This window comes from Podarcis raffonei, chromosome 6 (assembly GCF_027172205.1).
Source record: "Podarcis raffonei isolate rPodRaf1 chromosome 6, rPodRaf1.pri, whole genome shotgun sequence".
Lineage (NCBI taxonomy): Eukaryota > Metazoa > Chordata > Lepidosauria > Squamata > Lacertidae > Podarcis > Podarcis raffonei.
In genome coordinates, this window is record NC_070607.1 from 44,149,714 (window position 1) to 44,166,616 (window position 16,903).

General features: G+C 40.7%; 1 protein-coding gene across 3 annotated transcripts in view; it reads left to right on the forward strand.

Moving 5' to 3' along the window:
* RAB3B (RAB3B, member RAS oncogene family) overlaps positions 1 to 14,797 on the forward strand; it is a 72,807-nt gene extending 58,010 nt beyond the window's left edge. For all 3 annotated transcript variants that reach the window (XM_053392456.1, XM_053392454.1, XM_053392455.1), the window contains exons 3-5: positions 345 to 463; positions 9,899 to 10,023; positions 13,021 to 14,797. In XM_053392456.1, the coding sequence (XP_053248431.1) occupies positions 345 to 463; positions 9,899 to 10,023; positions 13,021 to 13,211 (435 nt within the window). In that variant the 3' untranslated portion in view covers positions 13,212 to 14,797. The remainder of the gene's footprint in view (positions 1 to 344; positions 464 to 9,898; positions 10,024 to 13,020) is intronic.
* Positions 14,798 to 16,903: the final 2,106 nt, after the last annotated feature.

Here is a 16,903-nt window from a genome sequence, read left to right on the forward strand (position 1 = left end):
AGAAGAAGAAGAAAATAGTTGGTGAGGTTAAGTTTACCATACCTCAAAGTCAGACCAGTATGAGTCTATGTTACTTTTTCTTTCATGGATCATAGTAAAGGAAAAATGCATTAGGCAACATTTATCTTTATTGACCTCTCTAGTTCATGTACAAGAATAATACTGATACTGGTATTCAGACAAAGCAATAAATGCCAATTTTCCTACAAAGAGATTGCCTCTACATAAGTAAAACTTAATTTATGAAGTGCCCCTCATGCTGATAAGATCAATGGGATTACCGGTATGCTGTTTTCAGCAAGAGTACTTGATGCCTAATGCTTCTGTTTCTTGTCGTTGTTTAGGATACTGCTGGACAAGAAAGGTACAGGACAATTACCACTGCCTATTATCGAGGAGCAATGGGATTTATCCTTATGTACGATATTACTTGTGAAGAGTCCTTCAATGCTATTCAGGACTGGTAGGAACAGATAATTGCTACTTCTGTAATGGTTTCATTTTCTGGTTACCATGCAATCCACTCAGTGATCAACTCACACCACATCGTATAAGAGGAAAGAAGGAAGCTCAAGAGCTTAACAAAACATAATCACAATCAAATTATTAATACTACTATTAATGACTCTGCCTGAGTCTATAAAAAATGCACACACACAATTTAAAAAGTTTCTAGCCCAGTCCTGCATTTCTTTACTCATAAATAGCTGCCAATGAATTTAGTAGAACTAATACTGAGTAAATATGCACAAGATTTCAGCCTTATCCTCAAAGATGCTCCATTACTGCACATCAGGACAGTTTTTCCGCCCTGGAACAATTTTTCAGCCAAATTATTCTACTGATGGCATTAATTGCCAAGCCCGAAGTTCATTTCACAATGTCAGTGAACATCAGTCCTATCTAATGTTTATTTATGAGATCACAGTGTCATTCCAATTATGCAGAAAGCTTATGTATTACCAGAAGCTATACATCACTTTACCATCTGTGTGACAGTATGTGGTCCAACCTTCAAACACTGCAACAACCTTTCCAGAAAAAATAATTCTCATTCTAACCATCTGATTCTGATCCAGTGTAGCTGATTAGATGTAAAGTTCAGAGGGAAAAGCATGTCTTATACCACTGGCCAAAGAGCTTGGAACCAGCCAAGACTCCAGCTTACAGGATCTCTCAAATGACTAGCCCTTATAGCAAAATACATTTGAAAGCACATCAAAGTGCAAGTAGATAAACAGGTACCACTCTGGTGGGAAGGTAAATGGTGTTTCCGTGCACTGCTCTGGTTCGCCAGAAGCGGCTTAGTCATGCTGGCCACATGACCCGGAAGCTGTATGCTGGCTCCCTCAGCCAGTAAAGCGAGATGAGCACTGCAACCCCAGAGTCATCCGCAACTGGACCTAACGGTCAGGGGTACCTTTACCTTTAAACATCTTGAGCTAGGTTCCTTAAAGTACCTAAACAAGGCTGCAATCCTAATTAATCTTACCTGGGAGTAAGACCCATCAAATTTCATTAGACTTCTGGGTAAATACAGATGGGATTGTGCTGTTAGACACCAGTAGCCAGATCAAAGGAGCTTGCCTTCTGTGCTATCATGCTAGCCAACTAAGAACAGCAGCATTTGTCTTGCTCTCTGCCACCAGTGTAGCTGGCCAAGAGATGCTGTAGCTGATTTACACATCTGTCAAATGACACAAGTAAAAATGGCAGAGAAATCCAATGCAGTTTGCATTTAAAGACAAACATATCTAATTTGCATTTCATGAAACAATATGCAAACTGAAACACAGCCACACTTGACTGGAGAAGTATATTGCAAAAGTTAGAAAAGTGTGTGTGTAAGTGTGTGTGTGTGTGTGTGTGTGTGTGTGTGTATTAATGGCTGTATTTCGGTTTGCGTATTTCTTTGGAAGGTGCAGATTTGGTTGATTCACCTCCAAATATGAACTGAATGAAATTTGTTTCCCATCCCTACCTGGGAATAAGCCACACTGACAATGAGCCATATATAGGATTACTGTTTTAATGGTGTCAATCAACTTTGACAGACAGTAGTACATATGCATTACAGTAAGAAAACTTGACTGTTAGTCTATTTCCCCAACTCTCTTCTAGCACCAAAAAATAGCCAGTTCAAATTAGTAAGTGTCTGCTTGCTGACAAACTGTTTTTATTTTTTCCATTATAGGGTTGCCACATTGTTTTAAAACTCCTCTGACTTTTAAAACACCTTTGTATATAAAGACAAACATTCAACAAGTGCAGCTTACCCCATCGTAGTGAAGCAGATGGTGAAAGTACACCCATTGAATTTCTGCCTGTCAGACAGCTGTTAATGATATGGAAACCAGAAAAAAGTAGCAACTCTGTCTCTGTGACTGCCAATATAACACTTCCCTAGAAGCTGACATCCTTTTCTCCTTTAAATCACACCTCCTTGTAATAATTATTCCACACAGCACAGTAGCAGCTCTAATTAGAGCTATGGCTTTCATTAAATGAGAAATATTTTTCTTGTAGTTCAGTTGTACTATGTCAATTAGGATGAAGTGATCACTGCCCTCTCTAATGCATGCAGACAGAGTCAAACCTTCCCCATTAGTCGGTGTAATAGGATCATTCTGGGTCAGAAATACACTGTGCAACATTATTTGAAGCCTATGCCTATGTAATCTACAAAACGGTATTGCTTATAATCGAATTCGAGACATTTTAGGGTAGATTTTGTTTACTGTGTCTCCATCATGTGACAACGGGGGGGGGGAGGTAGGGAAGAGAAATTTCTGCAGTAGAGAAGTAAGCTCTACCCATTTCAATTGAAATGTAATATTAAGGGCCAGTCTTATGCTGCACTGCTGTATACACTTCTCAGGAGATAAATCCCATTGAATTCAGTGGGATTTGCCATTGAGTAGATATGAATCTCCTGCCAACCTAGCAGTTCGAAAGCACCTCAAAGTGCAAGTAGATAAATAGGTACCACTCCAGCTGGAAGGTAAACGGCGTTTCCGTGTGCTGCTCTGGTTCGCCAGATGTGGCTTAGTCATGCTGGCCACATGACCAGGAAGCTGCACGCCGGCTCCCTCGGCCAATAAAGCGAGATGAGCGCCACAACCCCAGAGTCGGCCATGACTGGACCTAATGGTCAGGGGTCCCTTTACCTTTACCTTAGATATGAATAGGACTGTGCTGTTATTAGAGTTGGGGGAGGGAATTCAGTTCAGATTGCATTTAAAGGCAAACCCACCTAATTCGCACTTTCAGAAACAACATGCAGACCAAAATGTAGCCATCCTTCAAACTGCACAAGATATGGAGAAGTGTTTGATTATTTAAAACTAAAAGCAAAATCCTGCAAGGCGAAAATGAGTCTGAGGCTAAAGCATCCTGAATGTTTATAGGACGCAAACTTCACAAGTAGCGCCTCTTGCTATATAAAGTTAAAATGTGTGCAGTCAGTTTTCAAGATGTGCCAAACATCGCGGTTTCTTCCAGAGCCGGAAAAGCACATGATACGAATGAATAATGGCAAAGGCCAAATTCATTTCTCAGTTTCATCATCTTGTCATTCTGTGGAAGTGACTTGAGATTGTTCAGGCAAGGGCAACTATTGCTCGCAGCTTATTTCTCCTCTCTCAAGTGCCAGCTTCCTTTCCTTGGCTGACAATGCAGCGCTCTTGTCTCCACATGTACAAGATTTTGTAAAGAGATGGTTGCAAATCCCAGAAGAAACAGAAGGCTGGCTGACACCTAAGGCAGTGGGGATAAATAAATAAATAAAATCTAAAAACACTTCACTAACCAAAAGCCAGCAGGGGACCTATCAAACCAACTTTGAAAACATAGCATTCTAAGTAACTTCGGAAAACAGCTACACATTTTGCCTATACAGTATATAAGAAAAAATTCTGCAAGCTATTTGAGAGAACTCACACAGTTTGCTATCTCCTGTGATGTGAGCTTTTTAATGGCTTTGTAAGAGATTGCCATATGTCCTTGAAGAAATCTATCGTTTCGGAGCTAAAACATTAAAAGCCTGTAAATTAGCTGGTGCACTCTTGTATGATTTAACTTAATTTGTTTCTGAGAAATCAGGGGAGCACACTTTGAGAAAAATAAGGGATGGAAATTTTAAGCCATTATGAAGCAAAACATTTCTTTTGAAATGACTATTGTATTGAAGACAGGGGTTTTTTTTTAATGGAGGCAGGTGGCTTGCATACAATTTTATGGGTTAACACCTTGGGATGGAATGTGTGATGGTGCCGAAATAAAAAACAAAGCATGCTATAGCTGATGTGTTAAACCAGACTGGAATCAGAAAAGAGAAACAAAAGCAGTATTATCTATACAGGTATATAAAGTATAGCTTTTTGAATGGCAAATAGAGCTTCTAGAGCAGAGTGGCAGATCATAGGATCATATAATTGTAGAGCTGGAAGGGCCATATAGACCAACCCCTGCAATGGAGAAATCTCAACTAAGTGACAGGTGGCCATCCAATCTCTGCTTAAAAACCTCCGTAGTTGGATTCTCCGTTCTTGAATGCATTGGTCCAGGTGCTAGCCTCCGGAACAGGATAAAACAAGTTTGCTCCATCCTCCATGTGGCAACCCTTAAGGTATCTGAAGATGGCTATCATAACTTCTCTCCTTCTCCTCTTTACCAGGCTAAACATATCCAACTCCCTCAGCCGTTCCTCATAAGGCTTGCCCTCCTCTGCACACATCCCAGCTTGTCAATATCCTTCTTAAACTGTGGTGCCCAGAACTGGACAGAGTATTCCAGGTGCCGTCTGATCAAGGCAGAATAGAGCAGGACTGTTACTTCCCTTGATAAGGACACTCTACTTCTGTTGATGCGGCCTAGAATAGCATTAGTGAAGGAAGGTGACCCCACCTAGGCCCGAAGTCACCCCCCCCCCACACTCAATAATCACACCAGGCCTCATTGACCCATGTTAAGCTTGTGGTCTACTCAGGGGTGGAAGAAAGGGGATGCGGTGGGTGCGGACCACCCCGGGTGTCGCCACTGAGGCAGCACTCACTGCGGGGCCTGCAGTGCGTCCGAGCCACACGTCTCTCCTGGGAGAGATGCGGTGGCTTGGGCGCGTGCAGGCTCCACATTGCCCAAATGGTCCGCTCGCTGCTGCCCCCTAGCTGTAGGACAGCTGAGTGGGAGGAGGCAGGCATAGCTATGTGTGAAGAACGGTGTGTGCATGGGAAGAATGGCAGGCACAACACCTGTGTTTGTGTGTGCAGAATGGTGGGTGCAGTAACTCTTCCAGCGTTCTCAAAACCCAGCAGACTGCCCAGAAAATGAATGGGACAGACAGGAAGTCCTGTCTTCCTCAGAGAAATAAAACAGCAGCTGATGGCAAGGGAAGGGAAGGTTCTAAGCTGAGAAAAGAGACTGAAAAGGCACTTGAAAGAAATGGGGAGTCAATGCATAATGTTATAAGGTTTGGGGGTCAGAGTCTGGGTGCAAGTCACCCATAAATCTTGGTATTAGTAAAAGTTACAATTAATCAAGTTTGATTAAACTGAGCTAAACACGGAAACCACTGGATTTGGTTTATGTTAAAGAGCTAGGCCAGCTCGGCAGAGCTACATAGGCTTCCAGCCCAACCTTTGAGTATCAGAGCTTTACAGTTCTTCCCATAGACAGCAATGAAGGCTGCTTCTACTGTTTAGGTGCCTGCAGTGTTGTTCTCCCAGGTTATCACTGTTTTTACTTGCTCTTTCCCATCAGTTTTGCACTGGTGAAGCAGGAAAGAGAGCTTAATCATAATGTGATTTCTTTGGACTGGGCAACAGTCATTCATTCAGTTCCATACTGAATGAGCCTACCCAAGGTATACAGAAGGGGAGGATTAATTGCAATTTTCAAATCAAAAGATATACACGTGTGTGAGGAATTCAAAACTTGTCAGGTTCTATCAGTTTGGATGCCATTTTTAGGTCGTTCCCACAGCAGCCATTCAACTGGAACGTAGCCATTCATTCATTCAGTTCTTAAAGAGCAGACATGGTAAGGAAGCAATCCTAAGGAACCTCAGATACTGGCCGGTGAGCCACAAGTGGAGGTGCCACTTCACATGGAGAGACAGGTCTGGCATTTTGCCCCAGAGCCTACCCCCCCCCCCAGCATGGCATCAGAAAGTTTGTGGGCATAGATGTACCTGCCCATTATAGAACCCGAAGAGAATGTGGGCATTGGTGTTCCTGCCTATGATAGAACCCGAAGAGCATTCTGGAGGCAAGCCAGTGGTGGTCTTGATTCTGCAGGATCCTAACCCCCTCATTTCTTCTATAGGATTACAGCAGGGGGAGGGGAACACACCACAAATATTTGATGTTAATGACACTTTGCAGATTGCTGAAAGTGCGAAGATGATCTTAGCATTCTGGTTTGAAAACTATCGCAGCTGGCTCTTTTTAGATTAGCTGCCACAAATTCCGTTCCGCGGCGGAGTTTATTTAAGGTAAGCTTTGCCATCCATCACAGAGCATCCTGCCTTGTGAATATTCATGGACTGACTGACTGACATTGCTTTTGGTATGAGAGGCATGACGTGGGCTGTCCAGAAGTAATTAAACATTGTCAGGAATTAATCGGAAGGTGGAGGTTGCTTCTGAATCAGAAATCAGGCTCCACAGGCATAATCCATCAGCAGTCTTACTGGTGCAAGCTTTGTTGAAATAAATGGGAACAGGGAGATACAGGGGGATAGGGTTGCCATATTTCAAACAGAGAAAATTTGTTGAGCTTTTTTTAAGCAAAATTGCAAATAAATAAATAATAATGCTATTTTTAGGGGGGGGACAGCAAAATTGGCACTGCCAACATATCCCTACAGGGGATATGCTGAGTGGATTGAGCTCCATATCACTGAGAGGGATGTATCCAAGAATAACATTAAATATGGTACTATTGAGGAAATGTGTGCATTGTGTGTTCGGAGACCACTGCTTATAGCAGTAAGCAGCATTTACCCAAACTAAAGATTCAGGACAGACAAAAGTTCATAATTAAACTTTGACATTCGCTCCCGCAAGATGTAGTGATGACCACAAACTTGGATGGCTTTAAAAGAGGATAATGCTATTTCATGCAGAACAGGCATAGGCAAACTCAGCCCTCCAGATGTTTTGGGACTACAACTCCCACTGAATTGAAATACTTTATTGTCACTTGTACAACTTGTATACAGTGAGATTGCACGAGAACCCCCCACTCAGCTCTCTTAGTCTTAATTCCCCTCGTTTACTGACACACACACACCAAACCCGAAAGTCAGTTGCCCTGTTGTTATCTTTTCATTCAGCAGCCTAACAGCCCACGGATAGAAGCTGTTCTTTACCCTGTTGGTGCGACTAATCATGTTTCTATAACTTCTGCTTAAGGGCAGGAGATCAAGAAAGTGCCGGCCAGGGTGTGAATCATCCCTAAGAATTTTCCTCACTCTCCTGAGGCAATGTTCTTCCACTATTTCATCCAGCGGATTCACGGGACAGCCCATAATATCTTGTGCTGTATTCACCACCCTCTGTAGGCACTTCCTATCAGTTGATGTCAAACCAGCATACCACACCATGATGCAGTATGAAAGGACACTTTCTATTGTGGTCAGGGATGATGGGAGTTGTAGTCCCAAAACATCTGGAGGGCCGAGTTTGCCTATGCTTGATGTAGAAGAAACAAGGCTATTTATGGCTACTAACCATGGTGGGACGCAGGTGGCGCTGTGGGTTAAACCACAGAGCCTAGAACTTGCTGATCAGAAGGTCAGCGGTTCGAATCCCCGTGATGGGGTGAGCTCCCATTGCTCGGTCCCTGCTCCTGCCAACCTAGAAGTTCAAAAGCACGTCAAAGTGCAAGTAGATAAATAGGTACCGCTCCGGCGAGAAGGTAAACGGCGTTTCCATGCGCTGCTCTGGTTCGCCAGAAGCGGCTTAGTCCTGCTGGCCACATGACCTAGAAGCTGTACACTGGCTCCCTCGGCCAATAAAGTTTGATGAGTGCTGCAGCCCCAGAGTCGGTCACGACTGGACCTAATGGTCAGGGGTCCCTTTAACCACGGTGGCTATGTTCTGCCTCCGCTGTCAGAAATGATATACCTCTGTATCCTAATTGCTGGATATCACAAGTGGGAGAGCACTGAAGATAGGATCTTGCCCTCATGGCCTGCTTGTGGGCTTCTCATAACCATCCATTTGAACACTGTGAGTACAGGATTCCTGCACCACATGAGCTCTTCTGACGTTTTTACGTTCTTAAGATGAAAGGAACATTTTTTACCATATGTTTAGGTATGACTACAACAACTCAAGATTCCTCCAAACTGTGATAGAACATTCCACTGTAATGCAATATATTAGAATTATATATATGGTTAATTGATAGAAATGAATTTGGGATGAAGATGATTCATCAATTTTATATCCCCTAGCTCCCCCTGCTGGATTTGGGGTGCTTTGGCTTGTTTCTTTGCCCACAGATGCATTCCAAAGCCAAAACTGTGCTGAGAGGTGCTGCATTTCTATTTAAATTATAGGAAATTCTTTCTAAATTTGAACTGATACATATAAATTAGCACAGACAAATTTCATTCAAATATTTGTCTTTTGCAGTCTCTTTTGGTGATAAGATTCCTCTCTTTTTTTGGAGATGCATATGTAACCACCCTAGATTTATGTAGAAATGTTGTTAAATTATTAACATCTTAAACTGATTAATCTTCAAATTAGTTAGTTAATTAAAGATATCCACAAGATACCAAAATGTCAGTGGATTGCTAGATGGAAAGGTCACCTTTAACATTTTCAGCTCACTTCTTTGTTCTAGCGGAAATTAACAGCTTCAAAAATAAACAAGTGAGCCATTAATTTGGAACTACAACTAAAAATTGAGTTGGTTAATATACTAAACAAAATTGCCAGAGCAATTCTAACCATCCTATTGAATTCAATAGGGCTTCTTCCCAGGTAAGTGGGGTTAGGATTGCAACCTAATGAAAGCTTATGATTGTTTTAAAAAGGTGCAGCTTCAAGATATTTTCATACAACCCAGGACAAATCCTTGAAATCGATCTAGAAAGCACTGATGCTACTGTGACTGACTCTGAATTCCCAGAAACAGAAGTTAAAATGAACGGGATCAATAAGTAGTCACTGGCAAGCTATAATGCATTTGTGTGCGTATGGAATATTAGGCACATCTGGGAGCTCTGATCTAGTTTCAGCTGAAGATGGACAGCACCCTACTTTGAAAAATCTTACAAGAAAAGCTGAACATCTGAGTTCAATATACAGGCTACTTTTATTAATAATTATAAGCTTTCCTAACTAAACTATAGCCTTCAGGTGCAGAACTGGAACTGTCAGAAGCCAGTAGCTCAGCTGAAGGCTGAGTATATCTTTTTTCAAAGCACACTTTTCCATATTAGATTCCTCAAAACAGGGATCAGCAAACACACCAGTGGTGTGCTGTGAAATTTTTCATAGGGGAACAGTTAGGATCAGAGGCACCAGTTTGCGAGGGCCATGGGGGGGGGTGTCGCACACACGAGCCTCTGGCCCCAAGCCCAGCAGAAGTTTCCCAGGCTTTGGGAAGGAGGCACCAGGCTTTAATACTTTAATTTAGCGAGATATTGAAAGGACCAGCATAGTCCCCCTGGTCCACTGACTGCACACCACTGAAATGCACAAAGGTTTTGGCTAAAAAATTTCATTGAAATTCCTAAACTGGGACGATTGCATTGCTTTTGCAAAATCAACAATATGTTAACTGTCAATATTGTCTTTGTGTTTTGTCATTTGGGATGGAGGTTTTCACACTGTGACACATTATTGGCTACTACTCTCACTGCAAATCCTTTTTTCTCCCACAGGGCTACTCAAATAAAGACCTACTCCTGGGATAATGCCCAAGTCATTCTGGTTGGAAACAAATGTGACATGGAGGATGAGAGAATCGTTCCTTTGGAAAAGGGAAAACATCTGGCTGATCAGTTGGGTACATGTTAACGTTTCTCTTTTTTTGATCCCTTCTCCCTCCAGTTATAAGCAGGGATGGGGAACCAATGGCCCTCCAGATGTTGTTGGATTCCAACTCCCATCAGTCCCAGCCAGCATGACCAATGGTCAAGGATGATGGAAGTTGTAGTCCAGTATCATCTTGAGGGCTGGGTTCTGTATCCCTTAGTTGCATCCTAATTGCACCCTCATCTACTTTCTCAGATAATTGGGTTTCAATATTTATTATTTATGTAATTTTATTTTTTTATTAAATGAGTGTAACACCATTCACCTCAAGATCCCAGGGTGGTTAACAGCATAAAAATACAGAATAAAAACACAAAATAGAGAATAAAAGCAAGAAGAACAAAATAAACCAATAACCCCCCTCCCACAAACACATTTAAAGGGACATAGACTGTTAATAAGCCCATTGACTATTCCTCTCTGTTTAGCCTACTGTCTCAGTTGCAGTGAAAGATGTTGTCAATGTACAATCCAACTGCAGGTCTAAAAGGCTTCTCTTATGTGTAATGGGGAGGGGCACAATCTTGCCTTTTGCCTCACCCAGTAAAATGTCTTGGTCCAACCCTGCCTGCTACCCAAGTGAACTGAGTTGAACTGCAAGCTGAACATCCCATTTGGTCACGGCTGAACTTTTTGCTTCCTATCTTTTTTCCTTTGGGCACATACCGGTATGTCACTACTGTCGAGTTCTGTTAGTTGGATGTTTGCTCCGATTCCTGTGTGACTTGCTGTCTGTATATGTGTGAGTGTGCAGGAGAAGTGAGTTTTGTCAGGTTTGGATCTGGTTTTGTATATTGACTGGCTGGATATTGGTAATTCCAGTATTCCTAGGGAGTGAAGAGTGCGGAATAAGTTTTTTAAAAAAACATACTGTGTTTTGCTGGCTTTCAAGTGTCATGGCTGAGTGATGGAGACTTAATGGCTGTTTTGAGATACGTCTTTGGGAGTGATGGCATCATGAGAGACTGAGTGTGTGAAAGAGAGAATGAAATAAACTGTGGGATATGAATGTTTGTGGGTGTTATGAGTGATGTGTGACCTTGTGCCCTATCATTTATACTCTCAGTGTTGTCAAGAGAGCAGCTTAACAAGGGTCAACCAGAGAGCCTTATGGCTCAGTGAGAGAGCCTCCACAGTCTTAGCCTGACACTCTAATTACTGGGTGCTTTCAGACTGAGGTATAATGTTGCAAAGCTTTCATTTATATACCACAAACAGGTCATGGGCAAGAGGCTTTTTAATGTATTGTATTTTCAGTGAAAATGATGAATCTGGATTCAGTTGAGGTGGGCAAGGCTGGCATTTTGTGTAGGCACTGTGAAAAACTTGTATGAATGACCAGTACCAATGCTAATATTAAAAACCTGTCTGGAAGCATCATTTATCTTTCTGCTGCTACTATTTGCAGCAGATGCACAGCTTTGTTCGTCAAATAGTTGGGAGCACTGGGAGCTGTTCTGAGCTTCACAGCAGTGAGGATTAGAGATACCCAGGCAACCATAAAATATAATTTTCCTCATTTAGCTTTTCATTGGTTGGTGTGTTAACACTGATTGTTCATTTCAAACAACTGGTCTGATGAAGCAGCCCTGTTAATAACCTTATGAAAAGATTTCAGTTAAGTCATTCCATTTTCCATTCTTAGTAGTTGACATACGAATCAGCATGACATTCAGCATTCAAATTACTATGACAGTTAACACTGCTCATAATTTCTCAGCAGTGTATTTTGTTCTGACTCTTCCTTATATACCTTCTCAGATTTTTTAGAACAACAAGAAGTATATCAAACACCAGATTAAGAGCATTTCAAACAGGTCTGGAGTGTAAACATTTGCTTTTTTGTAAGAAGAGTTATCAGTGTATTTATGGAAATTCCTCAATTCCTAATTTTATTCAAACCTCTCATGTTGAACCCAGTTCTCAGCTCCCAAATCTTCACCTCTGACAACATGGTTAAAAACAAAGGACCACAATAAAACTTTATTCCTAATTTTAGCTGGTTCCTGTCTATGACTTTATGATTACCAAGCTGATGTTATCTACTGCTCTGCCGCTACTTGCATCCAGACATTATAAGACATTTTATTTTAAAATATTTTAAAAGTGTTTTGTAAGCTTTAAATATTGTTAGTAGTAGTTGTAGGTTTTTTCTTCGTGGGCTTCAATGCCTGATTTAAGATTTGTTTATTTTAATATGTGAATAGAGCTATGTATTTAATATTTGATGTGTTAAAATTATAAAATACTTTTTTTATAAAATGGGGCAAGGAAAAAATGCAATACAATAGAAAAGAATAAAAACAAACTCACCCCAAAAGACTATACAACATATATCAACTAAATCAGTCTACCTAACCTGAGGACCATTTACATTTGTTGTTGTTGTTGTTTAGTCGTTTAGTCGTGTCCAACTCTTCGTGACCTCATGGACCAGAGCACGCCAGGCACTCCTGTCTTCCACTGCCTCCCGCAGTTTAGTCAGACTCACGTTTGTAGCTTCGAGAACCATTTACATACCCAATGCTTTATAATAATAATAATAATAAATCCCCTTTACAGCTATGCTACACTTAGGGCTTTTTTCCCAACTGGAACTCAGTTCCGGTACCTTTCAGGTGGGTGCCATTGCCATTCTAAGAGAATGAGGGTGGTGTTCATGGAGAGTTCCGGCAATTCTTTTTCTAGAAAAATAGCACTGACTACACTGATATGGTGCAACATCTTTTTGAACTTTAACTGATTTTATTTATTTTATAGACCACAAACTAGAGCTTTATACAGCATCACTTTTCATAAAACCTCCTTATCTATTCTGAACTTAAGACACCTGGTTTTTTAAAAACAAACAAACCAAAATGAACTGTTTAATATGACCAACAGATAATTTAAAGCCAGTTTAACATGAGAAGCAGTTTTGGGATAACCAGATATTGATTTGTGTACTTTTTTAAAAAACAAAAAACAGGGTTCGATTATTTTGAAGCTAGCGCCAAGGAGAATGTCAACGTGAGGCAGGTCTTTGAGCGCCTGGTGGACATCATCTGTGAAAAGATGTCGGAGAGCATGGATTCGGAAGCTTCTAGGACAACTACTGCCGGGAAGAATGTGCGTCTCACATACAGCCCCCCTCCATTGCAGCAGAAGTGCTCCTGTTAATGCCTCAAAATCTCTAAGAAAGTTGTTGTTGCAGGATAGGGGGCAGGTACAGTACATCTTTTAAAAGAGATGTTTCAGTGCTGGTGGAGCTGGATATGTTTGTCTGATGTTTTGCAAAGCCTCTTTATATATTTTATACAAAAACAGTGCAAGCGCAGCTAGTGTTCCAGTGAAAAGTTATGCTACGGTTTAAGTAGTTTATATAGTCTGTCACATATTTCTGTGTGGTTTTCAATGTTACCATTGTTTTGCCACCAGTCAGGTAATCCTGACTCAAAAACACTTCATTAGCATCTGATAGCTAGAGACCACTGTTAACTATGGCACAAAAATTTAATTAAAAAAAGAAAGGACAGCAGTTTGAACTATCTCACAAAAAGATCTTCAGAAGAGAGAGGCAATATTGTTCTTTGTGTAACTGGTATCTTTGCTTAAGAAGAATTGCACAGGAAAAGCTGTAGCTCAGTGGGAGAGCATGCAGAAGGTCCTAGACTACAGGTAGGTAGCTGTGTTGGTCTGCTGTAGTCGAAACAAAATAAACAAATTCCTTCCAGTAGCACAAGGAATTTGTTTATTATGTTTCATTTGAACCAGTCATTTTAATTGAGGCAAAAACCACCAAGCTCAGTCACTCCATACCACAGCAGCCACACCATTCACATGAGCATGTGTCAAAAGGAAAGGGTGGTACTTTAGAGGGGCATATTGCCAGAAACACTGGGAACAAGTCATTAGGGGTATTTTTCCTATAAAGCAGCATTTGAAAAGCCTTGGTATGTGCATGGAATTCTGGACATGGTTTCAATTAGACTGCAAGTACGACAGTGATAGACATCCAAGGCCATTCAACGAGTTTATGGCTTAATTGCTCTACAGATAAATATTCAGATTGTTTAATTTTTTTTGTACTTGTGGAAGTACATTAGTTCCCAAGAAAAAAAAAGACGTATGTAACTGGGAAAAGGTTGAAAAAAAGAATTCTGTGGCACTTTAAGGACTAACAAATTTTGTATAGCAATTAGCTTTTGTGAACTAAATTTCACTTAATCAGAATATATCATTTAGGACCATTCCTATACTATTTAATATTTTAATAATCATAAACGGCATGTATTACATGTGCACATAAAAACTACTGAAAATGACAAAGGCTACTAAAATTGACACACTCATAACTTTTCCTGCCAATATCCTCTACCTTCACTGAGGTCAGCTAAGCTCAGGAAGCAATTTGTTGTAATTGCAGGTTCAGGCATTTGAAAGTTGCCCTCGACAATCTTGCAGCTACCTTAAGATTGCAATCCCACATAACTTGATGGGACATACTTCTGAGTGGACATATAAGATTGTACTGTTAATGTTCACACACAAACTCCACTTTGTCATAGTAGGAATATGAACTGTGATAGTAAGTCAAAATATGTTTAGTAGAGAGTTTGAATTTGTATTAATTATAATGAGAAAGTTCTATTTTCTTGCACATTTGTGATTTGGTCTTTAGCAGGCACTTTCTGTGTAGTGTTTGAATGTACATGTTCCTAATTATGAAATCATGACAAAATAAAGCTGTTATTTAGTCACCCTGATCTGATTTGAGTGTTAATTTATATTGCTAATAGACATAAATAGCTCGTCTAGTTTTTCAGTTGTATCACTGTGAAACCATATAGTTATAATGCTTATCAATAACATTTATTATTAGTGTTGTTGTTGATAGACAGACTAAGCAAGGTTATAAAGATAATGCTACATATTATTACCATTTGAACATTAGATTGTTCAAATTACTTCACATACATTGCATCCATAATTGTTACCTCAGTTCTGTAACATAGGTCAATGCTATTTCATTCACATAGGCTGCTGAGCTACTCTCCAGATAATATAACCTGGGCCCACTTTTAATTATACTCAGGGCTTTTTTTCAGCTGGAACTCAACAGAACTCAGTTCCAGCACCTCTCAGGTGGGCACTATTGCCATTCCAAGAGAATAAAGGAAGTGTCCGTGGTGAGTTCCAGCACCTATTTTTTCTAGAAAAATAGCACTGATTCAGTTAATTGGGGGGTGGGGTGGCTAACTTGTAATATTCCAGATATTGTTGGACTTCAATTTCCATCATCCCCAACATTGGCCATGTTTACAGGGGCTGATGGAACGTTGAGTGTAACAGCAGTGAAATATAAGGACAATTAATGATACAAAGAAAAGTATGCAATATCTGAATCAAATAATTTATTATTACATTTATATGCCATCATTCCTCCAAGGAGCTCAAGGTGGCATTTATGGTTCTCCCCTATTTTATCATTGCAAATCATGTGACCCAGGTTAGATTGCACCTGGCCCCAAATCAGTCTGGCTCCAGATTGGACTAGCTGCTGAAATGGTGAATAGTTTACTGCAGTTTCTTTTTCACAAGTACAATATCCAAATTACATATGTACCATAGCAATTGGTGCATTTCTCCTCTGTTCACAATGGAAAGGAGGGTTGGGTGTTCAGTCCTGGCTATCCAATGAAATGTTGGTAAGTCTGGTGTAACAGAGGATAACCCAGTGCAAGCAATTCTAGCATGGTGCAGGGGAACCAGGTTCCTATCCCCAACCTATGTAAGCCTGGCTACTTGCAACTCTTGTGAAATGGGATCGTCTAGTTTTCCATTCTACCCACTCTTCAGTGTCCGAGATACAGCTAGTCATTTGTAGATTAGGAGGGCAGCCTCGAGTGTTTTTGGAAGACCAACAAAGTTGCCTAATAGGTAAGTTAAAGGTTGTAGAAGTGGTGCAGGCACGTAAATCAAACTGTAGTGACTCCCAAGTATCACCAATATTAATCTTGGAGATAGCAAGGTGGATCACTCAGACAGACTTCAAGTTTACAGCATCTATTTTGTTTTTTACTAGAACACCAAGATCCATTAACCAGAGCAGCAGGGCAACTCGAAAATGCAAACTACAACGCCACAGTCTTCCATAGTTTGCATGCCAAAAACCTTTAGAACCTAAAAGGAACAAAGTTACAAAACACAAAAAGAGAAACAGCAGACACAATCATTTTTACTTCCAAGCCAAACAGATATATACATAAGTGTGTGTGCGCGCGCGCGCATATATATACATACACACACACACACACACACACACACACACACACACACACACACACACACACACACACATATATATATATATATATATATATATATATATATATATATATATATATATATATATATATATATATATATATACACACACTCTCTCTCTCTCTCTCTCTCTCTCTCTCTCTCTCTCTCTTTCTTCACTACACTGTCATTTAGCTCCAAACAGCCTTACATATCCCCAGTTCAAGGAAGCGCAGAATGGTTCCCAGACGTTCTAAAGCGTAATAGCGCCCCCTCATTCGCTGTCACAGATTATTGGCTCCTTTTCTACGAGTGAGAGCTTGTTGAACCAATCCAAAACTACTCGTCTTTAGAAAGACGTTTATAAGGCAAACCTCAAAATTCAGTTTTGAAGGAAGCAGGGGTGAGATAAGCCTACTACTCCATCCTACAATACCTTATTCCCCTTCCCCGACTCTCCGTCTCCCCTCCATTCCTAACGCTAATGGTTTGCCCCATTCCCACCTCCTCAGGCTCCCGGCAGCCTGTTAGAGTCAAGTGATGCCGGTAGAAGCTTGGATTTGCGG